Source organism: Equus quagga, chromosome 8 (assembly GCF_021613505.1).
Source record: "Equus quagga isolate Etosha38 chromosome 8, UCLA_HA_Equagga_1.0, whole genome shotgun sequence".
In the NCBI taxonomy this organism is placed as follows: domain Eukaryota; kingdom Metazoa; phylum Chordata; class Mammalia; order Perissodactyla; family Equidae; genus Equus; species Equus quagga.
The window spans coordinates 45,955,151-45,974,335 of NC_060274.1; the positions used below are offsets into that span (position 1 = coordinate 45,955,151).

General features: G+C 40.7%; 1 protein-coding gene across 1 annotated transcript in view; it reads left to right on the forward strand.

Moving 5' to 3' along the window:
• The window catches only part of IKZF1 (IKAROS family zinc finger 1), a 120,971-nt gene extending 102,248 nt beyond the window's left edge, over positions 1-18,723 (forward strand). Inside the window, exon 10 of the mRNA XM_046669410.1 lies at positions 18,615-18,723. Coding sequence (XP_046525366.1) covers positions 18,615-18,633 — 19 coding nt within the window. The 3' untranslated portion in view covers positions 18,634-18,723. The remainder of the gene's footprint in view (positions 1-18,614) is intronic.
• The last annotated feature ends 462 nt before the right edge of the window (positions 18,724-19,185 follow it).

Below are 19,185 nucleotides of genomic sequence, written 5' to 3' on the forward strand. Positions count from 1 at the left end.
AGAAAAAAGGCAACAAATAGATAACAGTGGCAAATGTGGTAGATATTAATCCAACTGCTTCACTATTCCCTTTAAATGTCGTTGGTCTAAAAGCACCAATTAAAGCACAGAGTTTCAGAGTGGACCCACAAACAAGACCCAGCAATGGTTGTCTACAAGAAAGTCACTTTAAATATAAAGACATCTATAGATTAAAAGTAAAGGTGTATAGAAAGATATACCTTGATAGCACTAATTCAAAGAAAGTGAGAGTAGAGCCAGCCCTGATGGCCTAGTGGTTGAAGTTCTGTGTGCTCCACTTTGGCGGCCTGGGGTTTGGTTCCCAGGAGTGAAACCATCCCACTTGTCTGTCAGTAGCCATGCCCTGGTGGCAGCTTACACAGAAGAACTAGAAGCACTTACAACCAGAATACACAACTATGTACTGGGTCTTTGGGGAAAAAAAAAAAAGAGAGAGAAAGAGAGGAAGATTGGTAACAGATCTTAGCTCAGGGTGAATCTTTCCCAGAGAAACAAAAAAAAAATAGAAGTACCCACATAAATTTCAGACAAAGCAGACTTCAGAGCAAGGAAAATTATCAGGGATAAAGAGGGGCATCACATAATGATAAAGGGGTCAATACTCTGAGAAGACATAACAAACCTTCATGTGTGTGTGCCTAACGACAGAGCATCAAAATACGTAATGCAAAAACTGATAGGACTGCCAGGAGAAATAGAGGAATCTACTGTCAGAGCTGGAAAGTTTAACACCCCTCTCTCAGAACTGGACAGATCCAGCAGGCAGGAAATCAGTAAGGACATAGTTGAACTAAACGAGAGAAGGCGTTATTTAGGTGAAAAAAAAGGTGGCAAGACAATTTGAGGCAGAGAGGCAGATGAGTACAGGTGCAGAGGCTCGGCCGTGGAAGCTTGTGTGAGGAAGGCCATGCCATGGAGTTTGGTTAGAATGTCCTGGGCTTTCAGGGCCTGCAGCCTCTATGGTGCTGAGGGGCTGGCCCACCAGGGGGTACCAGCGAGAGGAGGGGGGAGTCCACCCTCAGCCGGAGAAGGGCTCTCTCAGCATCAAGACTAAGGGCAGGGGGCAGAAAATGAGCCCCTGTCCTAGTCCTGGAGCTGCCTGGCTGTTAAGTGACAGCTTGGGCTCTCTGGAGGAAGGGCGGAGATGGGTGTGAGCACCAATTTCAGGTAGTGAAACTAAAGCCAGGGAAGCAGACTGACTTTTTCAAGGTCACAGAGAGTCACCCTTGAGCCACATTTCCTAAAGCCCATTATGCATAATGCAAAAAGGAGAATGGGGCAAAGTGGTTCAGGAAAAGCCACACACTCCTGCCCCCTTTTGGAGATTCACACTGTACGTTAACATTTGAAAGGTTCCAAGAAGAATGGAATATAGTTTATTTAATCACCTTCCCACAAATGGATTTAACCCCCCCAAAATCCCCACTGCCCTTTTTTATTATTATCCAAATCATATCACTCTAGGAGGGGAAACACTTTAGGGCAGGGCAGAACCACACCCAGCCTGCCGTCTCTAGGAGAAGCTCCCCAGGCTGTCCTCCAGCACTGAGGTCCCGGACGGCTGCCCAATAAGGCCATTCTTGCATCACTAGGCCCTGTGCCAGGGCCTCTGCGTGCTCCTCATGTTGATCCCCTCACCCCACTGGGCAGTCATTAGCACCCGCGACTTGGATGAAGACATAGGCTCAGGTTGGTGACTTGGTGGATGTCACACATCCCAAGGGTGAAGCTGGGGTGAGAGAACAGACCCCTGGCCCTGAAGGTTGCCTCCCAACCCTCCCTGGAACCGACTGATGCCTCTGCCACAAAAGGGTCCCCGTGTGGGCTGTCCCCTGCCTTCTGGAAGTGAGCCTTTCCATGAGAGTGGAACCATCTCGTGGGCACATCCAACTGCTTCCAACAGGGGTATAGCCAGGGGATTTCAAAGTTGAGACTGGGGGCCTAAGAGTCATTCCCTTTATGACAGAAAAAAAAGTCAGGGGAGTCTCTTTCCTTGGCCTTCCATGCCTCTATTCGATGTTGAAATTTAGGACCTGATTTAGGGCTTGGAGAATTCAGAACACATTTACATCCTGAATGTCTGTGTTGACATGTGAAGAGTAGCAACATATCATTTCTATATATGTTTTCTGGTTCAAGTCTTGGTTCACTAGCTGTAAAATGCTTGAAGACTTGGAAAAAAATAACACTGGCTGAGTTGATATTGTATACCAGGTACACTGAGAGGAACCCTGTGTAGGTATTCCTGTGATTCTTACTAAGTTCCATTATTCTCATAGACAAATAAAGAGTCCTCAGCATAGACAGGCCAAGCAATTTCCCCAAAGTCATACAATGTTCACAGATACCAGATATCTAAGATAATGCGATTTACAATAACAAAATAAAAGCAATATGCCAATATTGAAGAAATAGAATATCTTAATAATATATCTGTTGTTTTTAATGTAAAGGAAAGAGAAAGCTATCAGTTAAGCTAATAAATTATCTTTGTTGTCCAAACAGTTCTCTATGACTGGATGCCTTTAGGTATTATTCATACTTATATTTGACAGTATACAGACTTTTCAATTTAGATTCAGTCAGGTTTTTTAAATCTATCACCACAAATAGTTGCAAAATTTGCAAAAACTTTTTTTCTTGTGATGAGAACTTTTAAGATTTACCCTCTTAGCAACTTTCAAATGTACACTACAGTAGTATTAACTGTAGTCGCCATGCTCTACGTTACATCCCATGACTTATTTATGCTATAACTGCAAGTTTGTACTGTTGACGAAAATAATCCATAACCAATCTATAAGTGAAAATTTGGGTGAGTTTATTCTGAGCTTAAATCTTAGGATTATAACCCGGGAGAGTCTTTCCACAAAGGAACAGAGCACTCCAAAGAAGTGGGGGTACACAGGGTGGTTATATACCCTCAAAGAGGGTGTTTCACATATGATTGAAATGTCCCTCCCACAATAGTCACAAGATTGCCCTGTCGGCACAGCACTTGATGGACACAGCAGGTAGTGGGTCTGCTATCTTGGTGGGCGTAGCAGGAGGCAAGTCTATTGTCTCAAGCTGGGCAGTCACAGGTGAGCGCAGCAATCAGTTTCTAGCCTGAGGAAAGATACTTAATCCTTAAGGAGATGCCAACGTTGGGAGGGGGAGGGAAGTTGCACCTTTATCTCAAGGGCCTTTGCTCTTGCCATAGGGAATCTCTAAAGCAGATATATAATGCATGCTCAATGGCCTCCGTCAGGCCCTTTTGGAAAGAAAAGGTCAGGCCGAATTGGGTTTACACCAAATGGCTTCCTCATATATTCCAATATATCCTATTACTTGCCATTTTTATTTGTCAGTACCTTTTGACCCCCTTCACCCATTTCGCCCACCTCCCTTTGAGGAGGAATCCTCAAAGTTGTTTCACTTGAATACTGTAAAACTTGCTTACAATACTTTAAGTTGGGAGGTTAGGACAAGAGTTAGGCAGACAAAAGAGTTTTGGGGAAAAAACATGATAAAGAAAGTTGAATATCCACTTCTACAGTGTGTACCTGAGTTTCAACAATGGCATGAAGAAATGTGCTGAGAAGGACTGGTAATTCAGAAGGAAAATCAGAAGTAATAGAAAACTGAGCAGGAAAAAAACAGCACAAAAAAAAAGGTTCAGCCATACTGAACTTGTTAATATGTGGGAATTCTTTTCAAAGTCTTAGCCGAGTATCAGACAAACACAGCATGAGATGCCAAGAGTTCACCTTCTTGGATGAAGTGAGGTTCAGAAAGAAGTTCCTTGACAGATCCTGCTTTATATTACACAAAATCCTTAACCCAATCTTAGGATAAAATTAAATCTCCACTCTGAGTGACAATCTCCACATCTTAAAAAGCTCACTGACAAAGCCACAATTGACACAGCCTTCCAATATTCTACCAAGCACCCCATGGGGCACAATGCTTAACCTAATAACACACAGTAGGTGTTCAAATAAATGTTTGTGAAATAATTATAATTCCTCACTTCATGTTCTAATATCAGTGTTTCTGTTGATCTAAATATTTCTTAATACAAAGAGCTGCTGAAGATCAGGACATGATGAATGTGTGACTTCAATTCTGCCGTAATATCCAAGAAGGTGGGAAACTACCACACCTGAATCAACAGCCTCCTCCGGCATTTACAACGTTGACCAAAAAGGAAATCATTTCTCAATGCCAGGCCTTTCTTATGAAGGCCTCTGCACCCAGGACTTAAATAGCCTTCCCACCTCATGACTGAATGCAGCATTCCTCCCAGTGGACACAGATACACAGTCACTGAATGAATATTTCTATGGGTCAGACACATAGAACAAAGAATACTGCAGGGGCAATGCGAACAGCAATCCTGCAACAGCAGTGTCGTTATCCCCATATCTTAGAGACAATGTGAAAGAGTCTTAGAGAGCCACGGACCTCTCCTGGGGTGCCCCAGCTGGTGGGAGCCATACCTGTCACCACACCATGGGGTTGGAGTCAGCTCAGACTCCTGATGACCTGGGCTGGAACTCGTGTACAGCAGGATCATGTGAAGCAACCAAAAAGGAAACTAATTTCTTTCCCTTAGGATTACTTGGTCACTGCCACACACTCTGGGTGCATACACACCCCCATTTAGGCTATACTGAGAGATCAAATATAGAGTAACTGAGAGGGCATGTCTTTATAGAAGCGAGAGGATTTCGACTTCTTGACTATTTCCTTGGAGAAACAGCAACCTATTTCACACCTGTAGCATGAAGATGCCAGAACCTACATCTCAGAGTATTTGTTTCATTCCTCGAATAGAGGTTCTACATAGAACAGTGCTGTTCCATATAGTAGCCACTATCCACATGTGGCTATTTAAATTTAAATTCATTAAAATTAAGTAAAGTAGAAAATTCAGTCCCTCGGTTGCAATAGCCACATTCCACGCTTTCAATAAGCCACGTGTGACTCTTGCTACCATACTGGACAGTGCGGATGTGGAACCTGTCCATCACTGTGGAAAGGTCTGCAGAGAGTGCTGATGAGACCCCCATGTCCGCCTTGCTCCCCAGCCCCCAGTGTCCAGCAGGGTGCCTGGAATAGGGCTGTGCCCTGCAAACAGTAATTCCCTCCCCAAGTAAACCCTGAGCTCCCAGCTTGTTCCCAAAGCCTGCCCTGGGTTACTGAATCCTGAAACCTGCCTTCAATATTCAAATTATGCAGCAACTTTCACTTCCCCTTTGGGGACCAGGCCTTTCACTCTGCCAGCCAGGGAAATCACATTTGCCTGAGGACATGTGCTTTTTATAAAGCAGGCTCACTTGTCCCTTCAAGGTGTTGGCTAACGTGGGGACTGCTTTTCCCCCAATGCAGCCAAACCCTCAGCATCTCCTCAACTTCTACCTTGTTTCCCCATGAGTCTGAGCCCTGGCTAGGTTCCTCTGTGACCTCCAGTCCCCTCCTGGCAGCAGCAACCTACAAAACAGAAACTGTGATGAGCAGTGGCAGGAGGGTGGGATTTCCAGCAAATAGGGAAGAACTTGTTAGGCCTTGCTGGTAGATTCTTGCAGGATCACCCTCCTCCCAGGAGAAAAAGAGGAAAAAAAGGCAAATCACTTTCCTCTTGCTTCTGCTTCTCCTAAATAAACTGCTTGCCTAATTTCCTTTGCAGTTAGAGAAATGTTCCTTGTGAAAGCTGCTATTTCCACACATTCACCCAATGTGCGGAATCTGGGCCTCCAGGAGGCATTTGCATTTCAGGATCCTCCCCTTGCCAGGTTTCCCATGTTCTTGGAGTTGAAGCTGTGCTTGCATCTCGGCTTGAAGACAAATGCCAGCTCAATCGTCCAGTTCTTCCTTCAGTGGAGCATGCTGGTCTCCACTGGACCCCAGGGCCAGGTGGGACACATCCCTAGAAGGTTTCACTTGAGGACTGGGGATCTCCCAGCCCAGCCTGTGACCATGTCAGCCAGCAGCAGCCACCCCAATGCTCAGGCTTCTCTCTGCCCCTACTGCAAAATACAGGCCTGAGAACGCCTGAGCAATCACACAACCAGGGGCACGTAAACTAAGTCTAGGCCATTCCTAATCCCAAACTCTGTGTGTGCTGGGCTGGGAGAGGGGTCCTGTATGGTTAGTAACTCAGTCTGACCTGCCTACTCTGTGAAAACAGAGATTAAAAATGCTTACTCTAGGAGGAGTAGGAAGGATTCAGTGAGATAATATACATAAAGAAAGTACTTGCAAAATGTCCTACCAGGTGATCAACTCATAATTGAGCACCATTTCCTGTGTGTTCATCTCTGTGCTGAGGACTCAGGAACACTCTGGTAGATAACAGAAATTTTTGAAAGTACCTAGGCTGAAAGGAAGCTGGTCCCTAGGCTCTCTCTGCCTCTATTTCATCATGTCTGGTTGGCTCAAGGAAGAACAGTTCACTTAAAAGGGATTCAAGGCACTTTTTACATACATAGTAGTAGGCATCAGTAAAGGCTCTGCTCTCAGTAATAAATACAAGCCAGAGCAGTTTGAAAATCCAATTCATTAAGCATACCTTGAAAAAAATTTAAGTGCATCACATTAAAATAGGCAAAAGTAAAGAAACCCCAAACTTGAGATTTTAGCAAATTAATTAACTGAACATTTTCCAACATCTGAGTCGGAACCTCTTAAAATGGTATCAGAATTCAAAGAGAGGCATACAGCCACCTGCAAGGCATGCCCAGAGCCCTGGGGAAAGCTGAGAGAAGCTCTCCATCTAGTGGTGAATGAATGTCGGCAGGATGGAGCACAGGCAGCTGACAGCCAGCCCTGTGTTTCGGGGAGGAGGTCTTCCTGCACCAGCTTGGAGACAGCCTTTCTGCACACCCAGCCTAACTCTCCCACTGAGAGAGGGAGAAACTGAGCCCTGGGGTGGTAAAAACGTACCCCAGTCACTTAGCCAGTTAAGGGTGGAAACAGGCTTGCAACCAGGTAAATGTGTTTTATCAGTATCATTTGCTTATGGTTTGATTTTTCAAATTACCCTTTAAATCTGTGATTCAGCCATTATGCCTCCTGAAATTAATCCTTTCATAAACTGTGTCAACATCAAGAGTAGGGATCTCTCCCACCCAGTGGGTCTATGGCGATGTCCTCGATCAGGCCAAGAACCCTGCTAACCTTGATGGATGCTCCTATTCTATATGTACCTGGGGTCCCACATTGACCTCTGTTGAGCTCCGCCCTAGCCTCAATAAGGAATATAAGAAGCTCACCTGCAATAAGGATGTAGCTCAGACTGTGACGCTTCTTGCTGCTGGCTCCTGTACCCCTTGGCACCCAGGTTTCTGGAGCCAAGATCTCTGATGTCTTGGTAGGGGAAGAAAAATTTCCCTCTATCCTCTTAATTCAGTGACTGGGTCTTCAGTTGAACTGACAATAGACAAAGCAATAGGATGAAAGGAATGCAATTTTATTTGATGTTAAAAGTTTTACATGGCATTGGGGGACTTCACAGAAAGAAGAGAAACCCCCAAGAAATGGCTAGGCTTGTAGGTTTTTGTACCATCCAGACAAAGGAAGATAAATTTTAAGAGAAATGAAGGACAAAGGAAAGGACTCTGAGCTTCTAGGAGTTGCAATTCGTGGGAAGGCAAATATATGGGGAAAGTGATGGTAGATAAAGGCTAGTTAGCGAGGTTTGCTTGGGTAGACCCTTTCTTGGTGCCATCTCATCCCCAGTGATAAGTTTGTTATCCCTTTCCTGGTGTCGGAGGTGGAGGACACCTTCACAAGCAGAATTTATCTTCTGCTTTCAGGTAGATAGGTGGAGAGCAGAGAATTCATCCTGTATCTGCTTTATCCTGATTGTCTTCAGCTCAAAATAATCCTTATGCCAGAGTGGGATATTTTGGGATGGTGTGTTCTGATATGCTATACTTGATTCTGCCTCCTGCTGCTGCTGCTGCTGCTTCAGTCTCAAGTGACCACAGTCAGAGAGACCACCCTATAGAGTGTGGATGGAAGAGAATAACCACTGGATGGTGACTGACCTGGGCTCACATTCCGGACTTCGGTGAGCATGGGTGTACTACCTACTGTCTGCAGGACTTCATTTGTTCATCTGTGAAGGTGGGATGATAATAGTTCCAGCCTTAAAAGTTTGTCATGAAGATGAAATGAGATGTCATAGGAAACACCTGGTGCCCAACACACAGCAGACACTCAAGGAGAGGTAGATTCCTTTCCAATCATTTTTCAGCCTCCTATTCTATTTCATACCCTCAGAGATATTTATATCCTGTCATCTAATTATCAAAATTGGCCTGGAATTGAATCAGTCTCAGCTTTTGGAGGGAGAGCTAACTGTGGAGAGTTGTGGGGAAGACAGTCATCTTTTTTGGAGTAGCTAGATCCTACTTCATCTATTTTAAGCATTTTCCTTACTGTATGTCATGAAACAAGGCATTATTCCATGGAATCTTTTATTTCCCTCATGATTAATCTCTTCTCTTTTTGATTGGGCAACAAAATTGATACACATCATCCAGTACTACTTCAATTGCCTTAAAGGGTGAAATATTAAGGAATCTAAGTTTCTGCCAACATCCAAGATGGATTATCAGGAACCAGATTTACCTTCCTCCCTGAAAAAAACAGAACAATGGTCAAAACACATGAAACAATAGTTTTCAAGGCAATACACATGAAGCAATGAATGGCAGTGATCTCTGCAAGAGAGAAAACCAATGAGTTGAATCTTATGATTGATTCACCTTATTCACTTGACAGAGTTTCCATGTAGCAGCACAGAGAGGGGGAAACTGCAGACCTTGACAAACTCCTTGGGTTGAGGAGGTGGAGCTAAGAGTCCAAAGAAACCAAGACAGAGTACCAGAAAAGAGAGGGCTGCATACAGACAGAACTGTCCAGAGATCAACAGAAGGTTTCCTTGAATATTCAACTTAGGAATGATCAGTACATGTATGTGAGGAAATTATCTGAGAGTGAAGAAAGAAGCATCCAAAAGCATTAGAAGGAGCAATGCCCAGCAAATCACAGGAGCTTGGAATAATGCCTATTCCCCACCAGGATTAACAAGGAATCAGGATAGAGGGTACAGAAAGGTCTTGTCTCAGTAGTGAGGAATAATTTGCCCTACACTGAACACTGTTCTGTTCCCACCTAGCAAATCTTAAAAGCAAGACCTGAAAGAATCAAATTGTTTCTAAGTAGATTAGCTGCATTTTTAGAACAAAACTCAAGAATATTTATAAGAATACAAAAATATCCAGCATTCAACAAAGTAAAATTCAAAATGTCTGGTATCCCATAAAATATTATCAGGAATGAAAAGAAGCATCAATGAAAACATGATCCATAAAGACCAATTGAAACTGACCCAGAATTGCACAGACATTAGAATCATCAGACAGTACATTACCCCATCATTTATTCCATTATCATAACTGTATTCCATATGTTCAAAATATTAAAGAGACATAGTTTGTGTGAATGACACAAATATAACTTCTATAGATGAAAACTACAATATGTGGGATGAAAATAAATTGACTGGGATTAATGGCAGATTAGACATTGCACAAGAAAAGATTAGTAAACTTGAAAATATAGCAATAGAAACTAAGCAAAATAAAATACAAAGAAAAAAGAGAGTGTGAACTTCAGCAACCTATTGTATGTCCAGTTGAAGTCGCTGAAGGAGGAGGAGGGGACAAAAATTTTGAAAAAAGAAAACAGCTGAAAATTGTCCAAATTTGATGAAAATTGTAAACCCACAGATCCAAGAAGCTCAACAAGAATCATAGTGAAAACTATGCCAAGAAACATGATAACCAAATTGTTTAAACTACTTATAAAGAATCTTAAAAGGAGCCATAAAAAGAAAGAAACATTTTATATGAAGAAAAAAGACAAAGATGACATCAAATTTCTCCTCAGAAACAATACAAGTCAGAAAACAGTGGACAAACATGTTTAAATACCTAAAGAAAAAAAAATCTTGTCAATTAAAATTCTATGCCCATCAAATATATCTTCCAAACACAAAGACAAAATAAAGACAACATAAGAAATATAAAGCTGAAAAAAATCCATGACCGGCAGACCTGCACAAAAAAAATAAAATGTTACAGCATATGTCTTTTAGTCAGAAGTAAAATAATACCAGATGAAAGTATGACTCTGCAAAACACATTGAAAAACTGTGGAAATGATAATCACATAGGTAAATACATAAGTTTTGTTTTCTGATTACTCAAATCTCTTTAAGTGATAACTATTTATATAAAAATAACAAAAATGCAGTGTGAGGTTAATAACATATATAAAAGCAAAATGCATAAAAACGATGAAACAAAGGTTGGAACAGGAGAAATGGAAGTACAGTATTGTAAAGTTCTCATTCTACATGTGAAGTGGTATGATATTATTAGAAAATAGACTTTGCTAAGATTGTATACAATAACTCCTAAAACAACCACTAAAATATAAAAGAAGTAGTGATAGCGCATAAGCCAAGAAAGAAGATAAAATGGAATCCTTAAAAAAATTCAGTTAATCCAAAAGAAGACAGAGCAAAAAAGAGGAAAAGGGAAAAAAAGAACAGATAGGACAAATAGAAAAACAGAAAGATGACAAATTTGCCTAAGACTGTCAATAGTCACATTAAATATAAATGGTCTAATACACCAACTAAATGCAGACGTTGTTACATTGGGTGAAAAAAGCATAATTCAATTATAGGCTACCTACAAGAAAAACACTTCAAAAATAAAGATAAAGCAGGAGGGACGTCAGCATCATGGTGGAGTGAGCTCTCCCTGTAAACTCTCCTCTCAAAGATACAATGAAAAGGACATTCATATTCCAACAGACGACATCCACACAACACAAAAGATGTCTGAGAGACCCACACAGCCATATGTCAGAAGGTGGAGGTGCTAAAGTCCCACCCCCAGGATGTAGAATGAGTTAGGAGTATGCTCCTCATCCTCCCTGAATGACAGCAACCCTTGGATTGTACATGACCACCAAGAAGAAAGCGAGGAGGGAGCTGTGGCTCTCCATGGGAACACCACAGATCTCCAAGGTCCCTCACAGCCCAGGGGAAAGTCCTCCACAGAGGTGATTAGCTATCGTGAGGGAGTCTTCACCAAGCCAACACCCCAGGAAAGCAGATAGTAAGGGCAGAGCAAGAAGCCCCCAAGATCATGCAGGAGAAAGAAAGTTCCCCTCCCCCCACATGGTGCCCCAGGCCAACACCTGGGAGCTACCCCCGTGGATCACAGAAAGCTCAGAATATGCAGCTCTTGAGCCCCACTCAGTGGCAACAGGTGGAAATGGCGATCAAATACTACCATAATGCGGAAGCGCAAATCCATGCCGTCTAGCAGTATGAAAAAATATATTAAATCTCCAGACCAGAAGGAAAATGACAACTACTCGGAAATCAATCCTGAAGACACAGAAATCTATAACCTAAATGACAGAGATTTCAAAACCACTATCAATAAAAAATTCAATGTGTTAAAAGAGAATGCAGATAGACAATTCAACAAGTTCAGAAGCTACTTCACAAAAGAGATTGAAACTACAAAGAAGAACCAAACAGAAGTATTGGAGATGAAAAATACAATGGATGAGATGAAGCAGAATATGGATTCCCTGAATGGTAGAGCTGATATCATGGAGGAACAAATCAGCAACATTCAGGATAGAAATATAGAAATGGTTCAGATGGAGGAGGAGAGGGTTAGAAGAAATGAAGAAAGTCTCTAAGAAATATCTGACTCAATTAGGAAATGCAACATAAGGATTAGAGGTATTTCAGAGAGAGAAGAGAAGGAAAGAGGAGCAGAAATGTTGCTCAAAGAAATAATAGCAGAGAACCTCCAAAACCTGCAGAAAGGGATGGAAATCCACATGAAATAAGCCACCAGATCTCCTAACTATGTCAATGTAAAAAGACCTACTTCATGGCATACAGTAGTGAAGATAGCAAAAGTCAATGACAAAGAAAAAACACTATCAGCAGCAAGCCAGAAGCAAATAACTTACAAAGGAACCCCTATCAGGCTTTCAGTAGATTTCTCAGCAGAAACTTACTGGCTAGGACAGAGTGGAATGATGTATTCAAATATTTGAAGGACAAAATCTTTCCAGTAAGAATACTCTGTCCAGCAAAAATATTCTCCAGTTATGATGGAGAAATAAAAACTTTCCCAGACAAACAAAAGCTAAGGGAGTTCATTGTCATAAGACCCCCCCCTTACAAGAAATCCTCAAGAAGGCCCTCATACTTGAAATAAAAAAGAATAAAGGGGTTACAAAGTCCTGAGTAGGGAGATAAATAGGTAGACAAAATGAGAAAATTGTAGCTATCCTTCAGAACAGGTTAGCAAATACTCAGGTAAGACATTAAAGATAAAGGGAAGGAAAACACCAAAAACAAATATAATTCTGTCATTTTAACCACAAACTGACAATACAAGATGGAATAATATGTGACAAAAACAACTTAGGAGGGGAAGAGGAAAGAGACTGAATTGCCTTAGTCTAAGGAAATAAGAGGTCATCAGAAAATGTACTATCTCATCTACGAGATTTTGCATACAAATCTCATGATAACCACTAAACAAAAAAGTAGAACAGAGACACAAATAATAAATAAGGAGGAAACTAAGAAATCCAGCATAACAAACTACCTAACTGAATTGATAGTCCAAAATACATGGAACGAGAAAAAAAGGAAATGCTGGAGAACCAGGAATCAAGCAATAAAATGGCAGCATTAAGCCCTCATATATCAATAATCACTCTAAATGTAAATGGGTTGAGTTCTCCAATAAAAAGATACAGAGTGGCAAGATGGATTAAAGAACAAGACCTAACAGTATGCTGCCTCCAGGAAACACATCTCAGCTCCAATGACAAACACAGGCTCAGAGTGAAGGGATGAAAGATGATACTCCAAGCTAATGGCAAACAAAAGAAAGCAGGTGTTGCAATACTTATATTAGACAAAGTAGACTTCAAGATAAGACAGGTAAAGAGAGACAAAGAGAGGCAGTATATAATGATCAAAGGGACACTCCAGCAAGAAGACGTAACACTTATAAATATCTATGCACTCAACACAGGAGCACCAAAGTAGACAAAGCAACTATTAACAAACCTAAAAGGAGATATTAACAAAAACACAATAATAGTAGGGGACCTTAACGCTCCACTCATATCAGTGGATAGATCACCCAGACAGAAAGGCAACAAGGAAACAGTGGAATTAAATGAAAAACTAGACCAGATGGACTTAGACGTATATAGAACACTCCATCCAAAAACAGCAGAATACACATTCTTCTCAAGTGCTCATGGAAAATTCTCAAGGATGGCCCATATGTTGGGAAACAGGGTAAGCCTCAATAAATTTATGAAGATTTAAACAATACAAGCATCTTTTCTGACCACAATGCTATTAAACTAGAAATTAACTACAAGAAAAAAGCTGAGGAAGGGACAAAGATGTGGAGACTAAACAATATGCTACTGAACAACCAATGGATCATTGAAGAAGTTAAAGGAGACATCAAAAAATATCTGGACACAAATGAAAATGAAAACATACCATACCAACTATACAGGATGAAACAAAAGGGGTACTAAGAGGGAAATTCATTATAATACAGGCTCACCTTACTATCTATTAAAGGAATTGAATTTATAGATAAAATCCTTTCTACAAGATAACTCCAGGCCAAGATGGCCTCACTGGGGAATTCTACCAAACACTTAAGGAAAATAATACAAACACTACACAAACTCTTCCAGAAATTTGAAGAAGGAATGCTTCCCAATTCATTCTATGAGGCCAGCCACTACCCTGATACCAAATCAGACAAATCCTTTAGAAGAAAAGAAAACTAGAGACTCATGTCTATCATAAATATAGATGCAAAAATTCTAAAACAAATTTTAGCAAATTGAATCTAATAATATATAAAAAAAATTAAAAGTAAATCATGACCAAATTGGATGTATCTGAGGAAGGCATATATGGTTTAGCAATCAAAAACCAATAATTAATTAATAATATTAACAAAATCACAAAGAAAAATCATATGATCATCCCAATAAATGCATAAAAAGCATTGACAAAATACAACATTCATTTCTGATAAAAACTCTCAGAAAACTAGAAACAAAAGGGAACTTCCTCAACCCGATAAAAGACACCTGTGAAAAACTTATAGCTAACATCATACTTAATGGTGAAAGACTGAATGCTTTTCCCCTAAGATCAGGAACAAGATAAATTTGTCTAGTCTCACCACTTCACTCAAACTGGACTAGTGGTTATAGCCAGTACAGTATTGCAAGAAAAGGAAAGAAAGGCATCCAGATTGGAAAGGAAGAAGTAACACTACCTTTATTTTCAGACAACATGATTATCCATGCAGACAATCTGATGGAATCTACACAAAAGTTACTTTATTTGTGAGTTTAACAGGATTGCAGGACACAAGATTGACGTGAAAAATCAATTGTGTTTCTATATATTATCAACAAACAATTGGAAATTGATATACAAACTGTTATTTATAATAGTACCCAAAAGTATTAATTAGTTCAGGATAAATCTGACAAAAAGTGTGAACCACTTGCACACTGAAAACTAAAAGACATTGCTAAGAAAAATTAAATATGACCTAATGAATGGAAAGACAGAGCTATACCTCGTTCATGGATTGGAAGACTAAATATTGTTATGATGTCAATTCTCTATGAATTAATCTATAGATTCATGGCATTCCCAGGACAAATCCTAGCTATTTTGTTTTGGTAGAAACTTTCAAACTGATTCTAAAATTGGGAGAACTAACACTACCTGATTTAAAAGCTTGTTATAAAAACAGAGTAATCAGCACAGTATGGTATTGGCATAAGGAGAGACAAACAGATCAATGAAACAAAACAGACCCACACGTATACAGACAATTGATTGTCATAAAGGTGTAAAGGCAATGCAATGAGAAAGGATAGGGGCTTCAAATTACTGTTTTGGAACAGTTAGATATGCATGTACAAACAAAAATTAACTTTCATCTGTAATTCACGCTTTATACAAAATTAACTCAAAGTGGATCATAGATCTAAAAGTAAAAGTTAAAACTATAAAATTTCTAAGAGAAAATTTTTGTGCTCTTGTATTAGGCAAAGATGTCTTAGATATAAAGAAAGCAGTTCAGTGGTTGCTTGGGGTTAGGGGAGCCGTGGGTGGGAGAAAGGGATTACCAAAGGGCAGGGGAGGGATTTTGGGGTTGGAGATGATACCTTATCTTGATCCTGGTCATGATTTCACCTGTGTACACATTTATTAAAAGTTATCAAGCTGTACACTTTAAATAGGTACAGTTTATTGTATTTCAATTACACCTCACTGAGGCTGTCTGAAAAAACATTAAGGGGTTGACTGGGATGAAATTATTTTGAAACTGCACCTTCTTTCTGAGAGCTTTTCTGGGAGTGTTGCTGGATCCTCAGGGCCTTCAGAGCTGATTTACGTGACACCATCTGCCCCAGGAGAGCACTCAGAAGCTAGGACACACATCTCTGTGGCCTGGGTGAGGCAGTTGATCTGAACTCACAGAGCACACCTGGTGTAGGCTTTCATTTTTCATCTTATTTACTTAATTGTTAAGTTATGGCTTGCTTCATTTCAGAAATCCTTTGAGATGATTTTAAGTGTGTAACAGGGAAAACTCTTAATCCCCAATATCAAATGTGTAAGAAATCACATTTCTTTCTTTCCTGTTTTTTTAATGAATCGCCTTAATTTCATGTTCAAGCCCTGTCTTATTGAGCTAGCAAAAAAGTCAACCTCAGTAATCCTGGGAAAGCCCCCACTCACAACATCAAGCTTCTGCGGCCTCCCACAGTGCCCCGAGCACCTGCCGTCTGCCTGCCCTGGCTGCCTTTTCTTGAATCCTTAGGCCTTGCTGGCTCTCTTGCTCTGGTCATGTTGAGCTGAGGAATCATTGGTCACATTGGGTCCATCCTTCCTGGTGTGTCGTGGCTCTCTCCCTCCGAAGCCTTGTCCTTTTCTTAGGGCATTGTCAAAATCTACAATAGTGGATTTCTCAGATCTCTCTCTCTCTCTCTCTCTCTTTCCTCCAGCCCAGGGAAAAATTGCTTTTGTCTGAAGAAAATCCCTCTTCTCCTCTCCATATTTTCCTCAGGCACCGTCTCTTTCCTCATATCCTATTTTCTTCAGTGAACTTGAGAAGTCTATCTCCAATATGCCCCTGTTAGGGGAAGGGAAAGAAAAAAATAGAGAAATAACTGAACTCCTCAAAAATCATCCTTCCACATATATAAGAAAATACAACTATTTTTAAAAACCAACACTAGAGCTAATACAAATTAGAACAGACAGTTAAAAGGAAGGGTGTGTAGGCTGAGGGTTCTAAGCTCCCTGCCAAATCTGACCAGTTCCATGAGTTTCATCATTTAGGAGACACAACATTCAGAGCACTCCACCAGAACTTCAAATAAGAGGAATGGGAACTCTTTAATTTGCAACCTTTTGTATTTGAAATGCTTTAGTTTGCAACCCTGCCTGCATAATAGAATCATTTGGTAAGATTTTTAAAATACTAATGCTCAGGAACCCATGCCAAACCAATTAAATTATGTGTCTGGGAGTAGGGCCTGAGAAATCTGTATTTTCAAAGCTGCCCAGGTGCAGCCGGGGCTGAGGACTACCGACACAGAGGATGACATCCTCAGAAATACCCTTCCAGTTACTGCCTCTTGGGTTTCTCAGGGCTTTTCCTTGTTAGACCACTCAAGTTAAGCCAAAAGCCCGATCCCTAAAAGTGACTCAGACAGAGGTCAACCCTGGCCCAGAGACTCAGCTCTGGCTGTCTGAATTCAGAGATGGACCAGGGCATCTGGAGGATGGTGTCCAGTTTGTCATGTCATAGGAGGCACTCATGTGTCCAATGAATAATAGCCTGCTCGTGGCAAGGGTGGGTAATCCTGCTACAAGACAAGGGATTGGAGAGACTGGTGATGCTAGTTAAAGAAGACAATGCCCTGGGAGATACCATCCCCATGACTCGGTCACTTTAGTACATGGTTGTCGGCTTCACCGGACTGCAAGTTCCTTTATGATAGGTTCCATGTCCCATTCATCATTGTATTCTCACTGACACAAGCAATTGTCAATAAATGTTTATTTAATCAATGACTGTGAAGAAGGAATGAGGCTGATTCTACATGAACCTAGAGAACAGAACTGCAACAGTGAATAAAAATCATAGGATGGGAGAAAAACTTTCCAACAAAGAGGGATTGCTAAAAGATATATAGGATTGCCTGGGAGGTACTGAATTCTCTGTCATTGGAGATATCCAAGTATTCCCAGAATCCTGGGAATTGGTAGGCCCCCTGATGCTCCAAGATTTCTGGTCTATTCTTTGAATTCTATCAACTGTCTCTTTGAGAATGTGTGAACATCAAAGCAAACCGATGACCTCTGATGATTAGTGGGCAGCCATGTCCTAGAGTAGAGTAGACCCTTGACATTCATAAGCAATACCACTGTGGGAAAGTCACGAGTCTCAGCTTCATAAACGCCACCACAAATGGTGTCCTTGTGTCACAAGTGCCCTCCACAAATGAGGAGGAGAGATTAATGAAGCCAATGACATCCTTTATGCTAGGCTCACCTTGGGGCTAGAAAACTGGCCACCATACACCACATGCCAATTAAAATTTATGCCTCAGCACAATTAACATCACCACCTGTCCTGGAATTTGGGACCCCTCACAAATTGTCAAAATCACAAATGTTTAACCATATACCCAAGATTTCCTAGAAATAGAGTCTCATTCCTTGTATTTAATAGTAATTTTAAAGGTAAAAGAGGGATACTAGTTTCCTTAATCATTCTGCTTCACTCTGTTAATAGTACAGACAAAAATAAATAATGAACAACTAAGATGAGAACTCTCAAAACTGAAGAATTGAAGGAAGACATTTAGCAAGGATTTGGGTTCTAAATTCAGACTCAGGTTTAAATGGGCTTGAATTCATTGGTTGAATCATTGCTATGACTATGGTAGTCAGGTTACAGAACCTCTCCAAGTCTGCTTACTCATCTGAAACATGGGGATAACAATTGTTAAGGAAAATTATTCAAAACATGGGAAGAGGCAAAGGATGGCTGTGCCCTTTTAAAGTCCTCCTGGGGCATAGGCTCACAGATCCACCAGGGATTACTTAATTCTCTAGGAGAATGCATTTGTTTGACCTGCTATTACTGTCCATTTAGCCCAGGTTCTGTGAAGTGAAACTTGTTAAATGTGGGTGTTCGATGCAGTGGGTCCGGACTGGGGCCCAGGCAGTGCCAGTGCTGCTGATCCACAGGAAACACTTCACATTCTCCACTAAGTCAAGCACTGGAGTCCATGAATTTCAGGGTCTCTTGTTAAAGTTGTTAGCCTCCTATTTCTGTTAAGCCCATATAGTTCTCTGCTGTTCTTATAAGAATTTTCTCAGCACATAACAATCTTGTTTTTTACAACAGGCCAACATCAGGGGACTAGTTGAGTAAAGCCTGCTACAACCAGTCAGTGGAACACTATGAAGCCCTGAAGAATTTGGAGGAATGTGGAGTTCTGCTTGTAGTATATTGGTAAGTTTTAATGATAACAGTATCTGCAGTTATAATTCTAGCTATATAAAAATATATTATACTGTGTGTCACAGAGAGAATGACTTGGAGGAGAAGTATACCAAAACATTCTGGGCTGTGGACTTGTGTTTGTTTTGTTCCTGGTTATATTCTGTACTTTTCCTTTTGTTTTTAATTTTTTGGTGATGAAGATTGTCCCTGAGCTAACATCTGTGTCAATCTCCCTCTATTTTGTATGTGGGATGCTGCCACAGCATGGCTGGATCAGCAGTGTGTAGGCCCATGCCCAGGATCCGAACTCATGAACCAAGGACTGCCAAAGCAGAGCACCTGAACTTAACCACTATACCACCAGGCTGGCCCCACATTCTATATTTTTCAAATTTTCTTCAATAAGCATATATTGTAATAATTAAATTTTTATATGCATTAAAACATTTTTTAAAAATTAAGATTGCTCTAA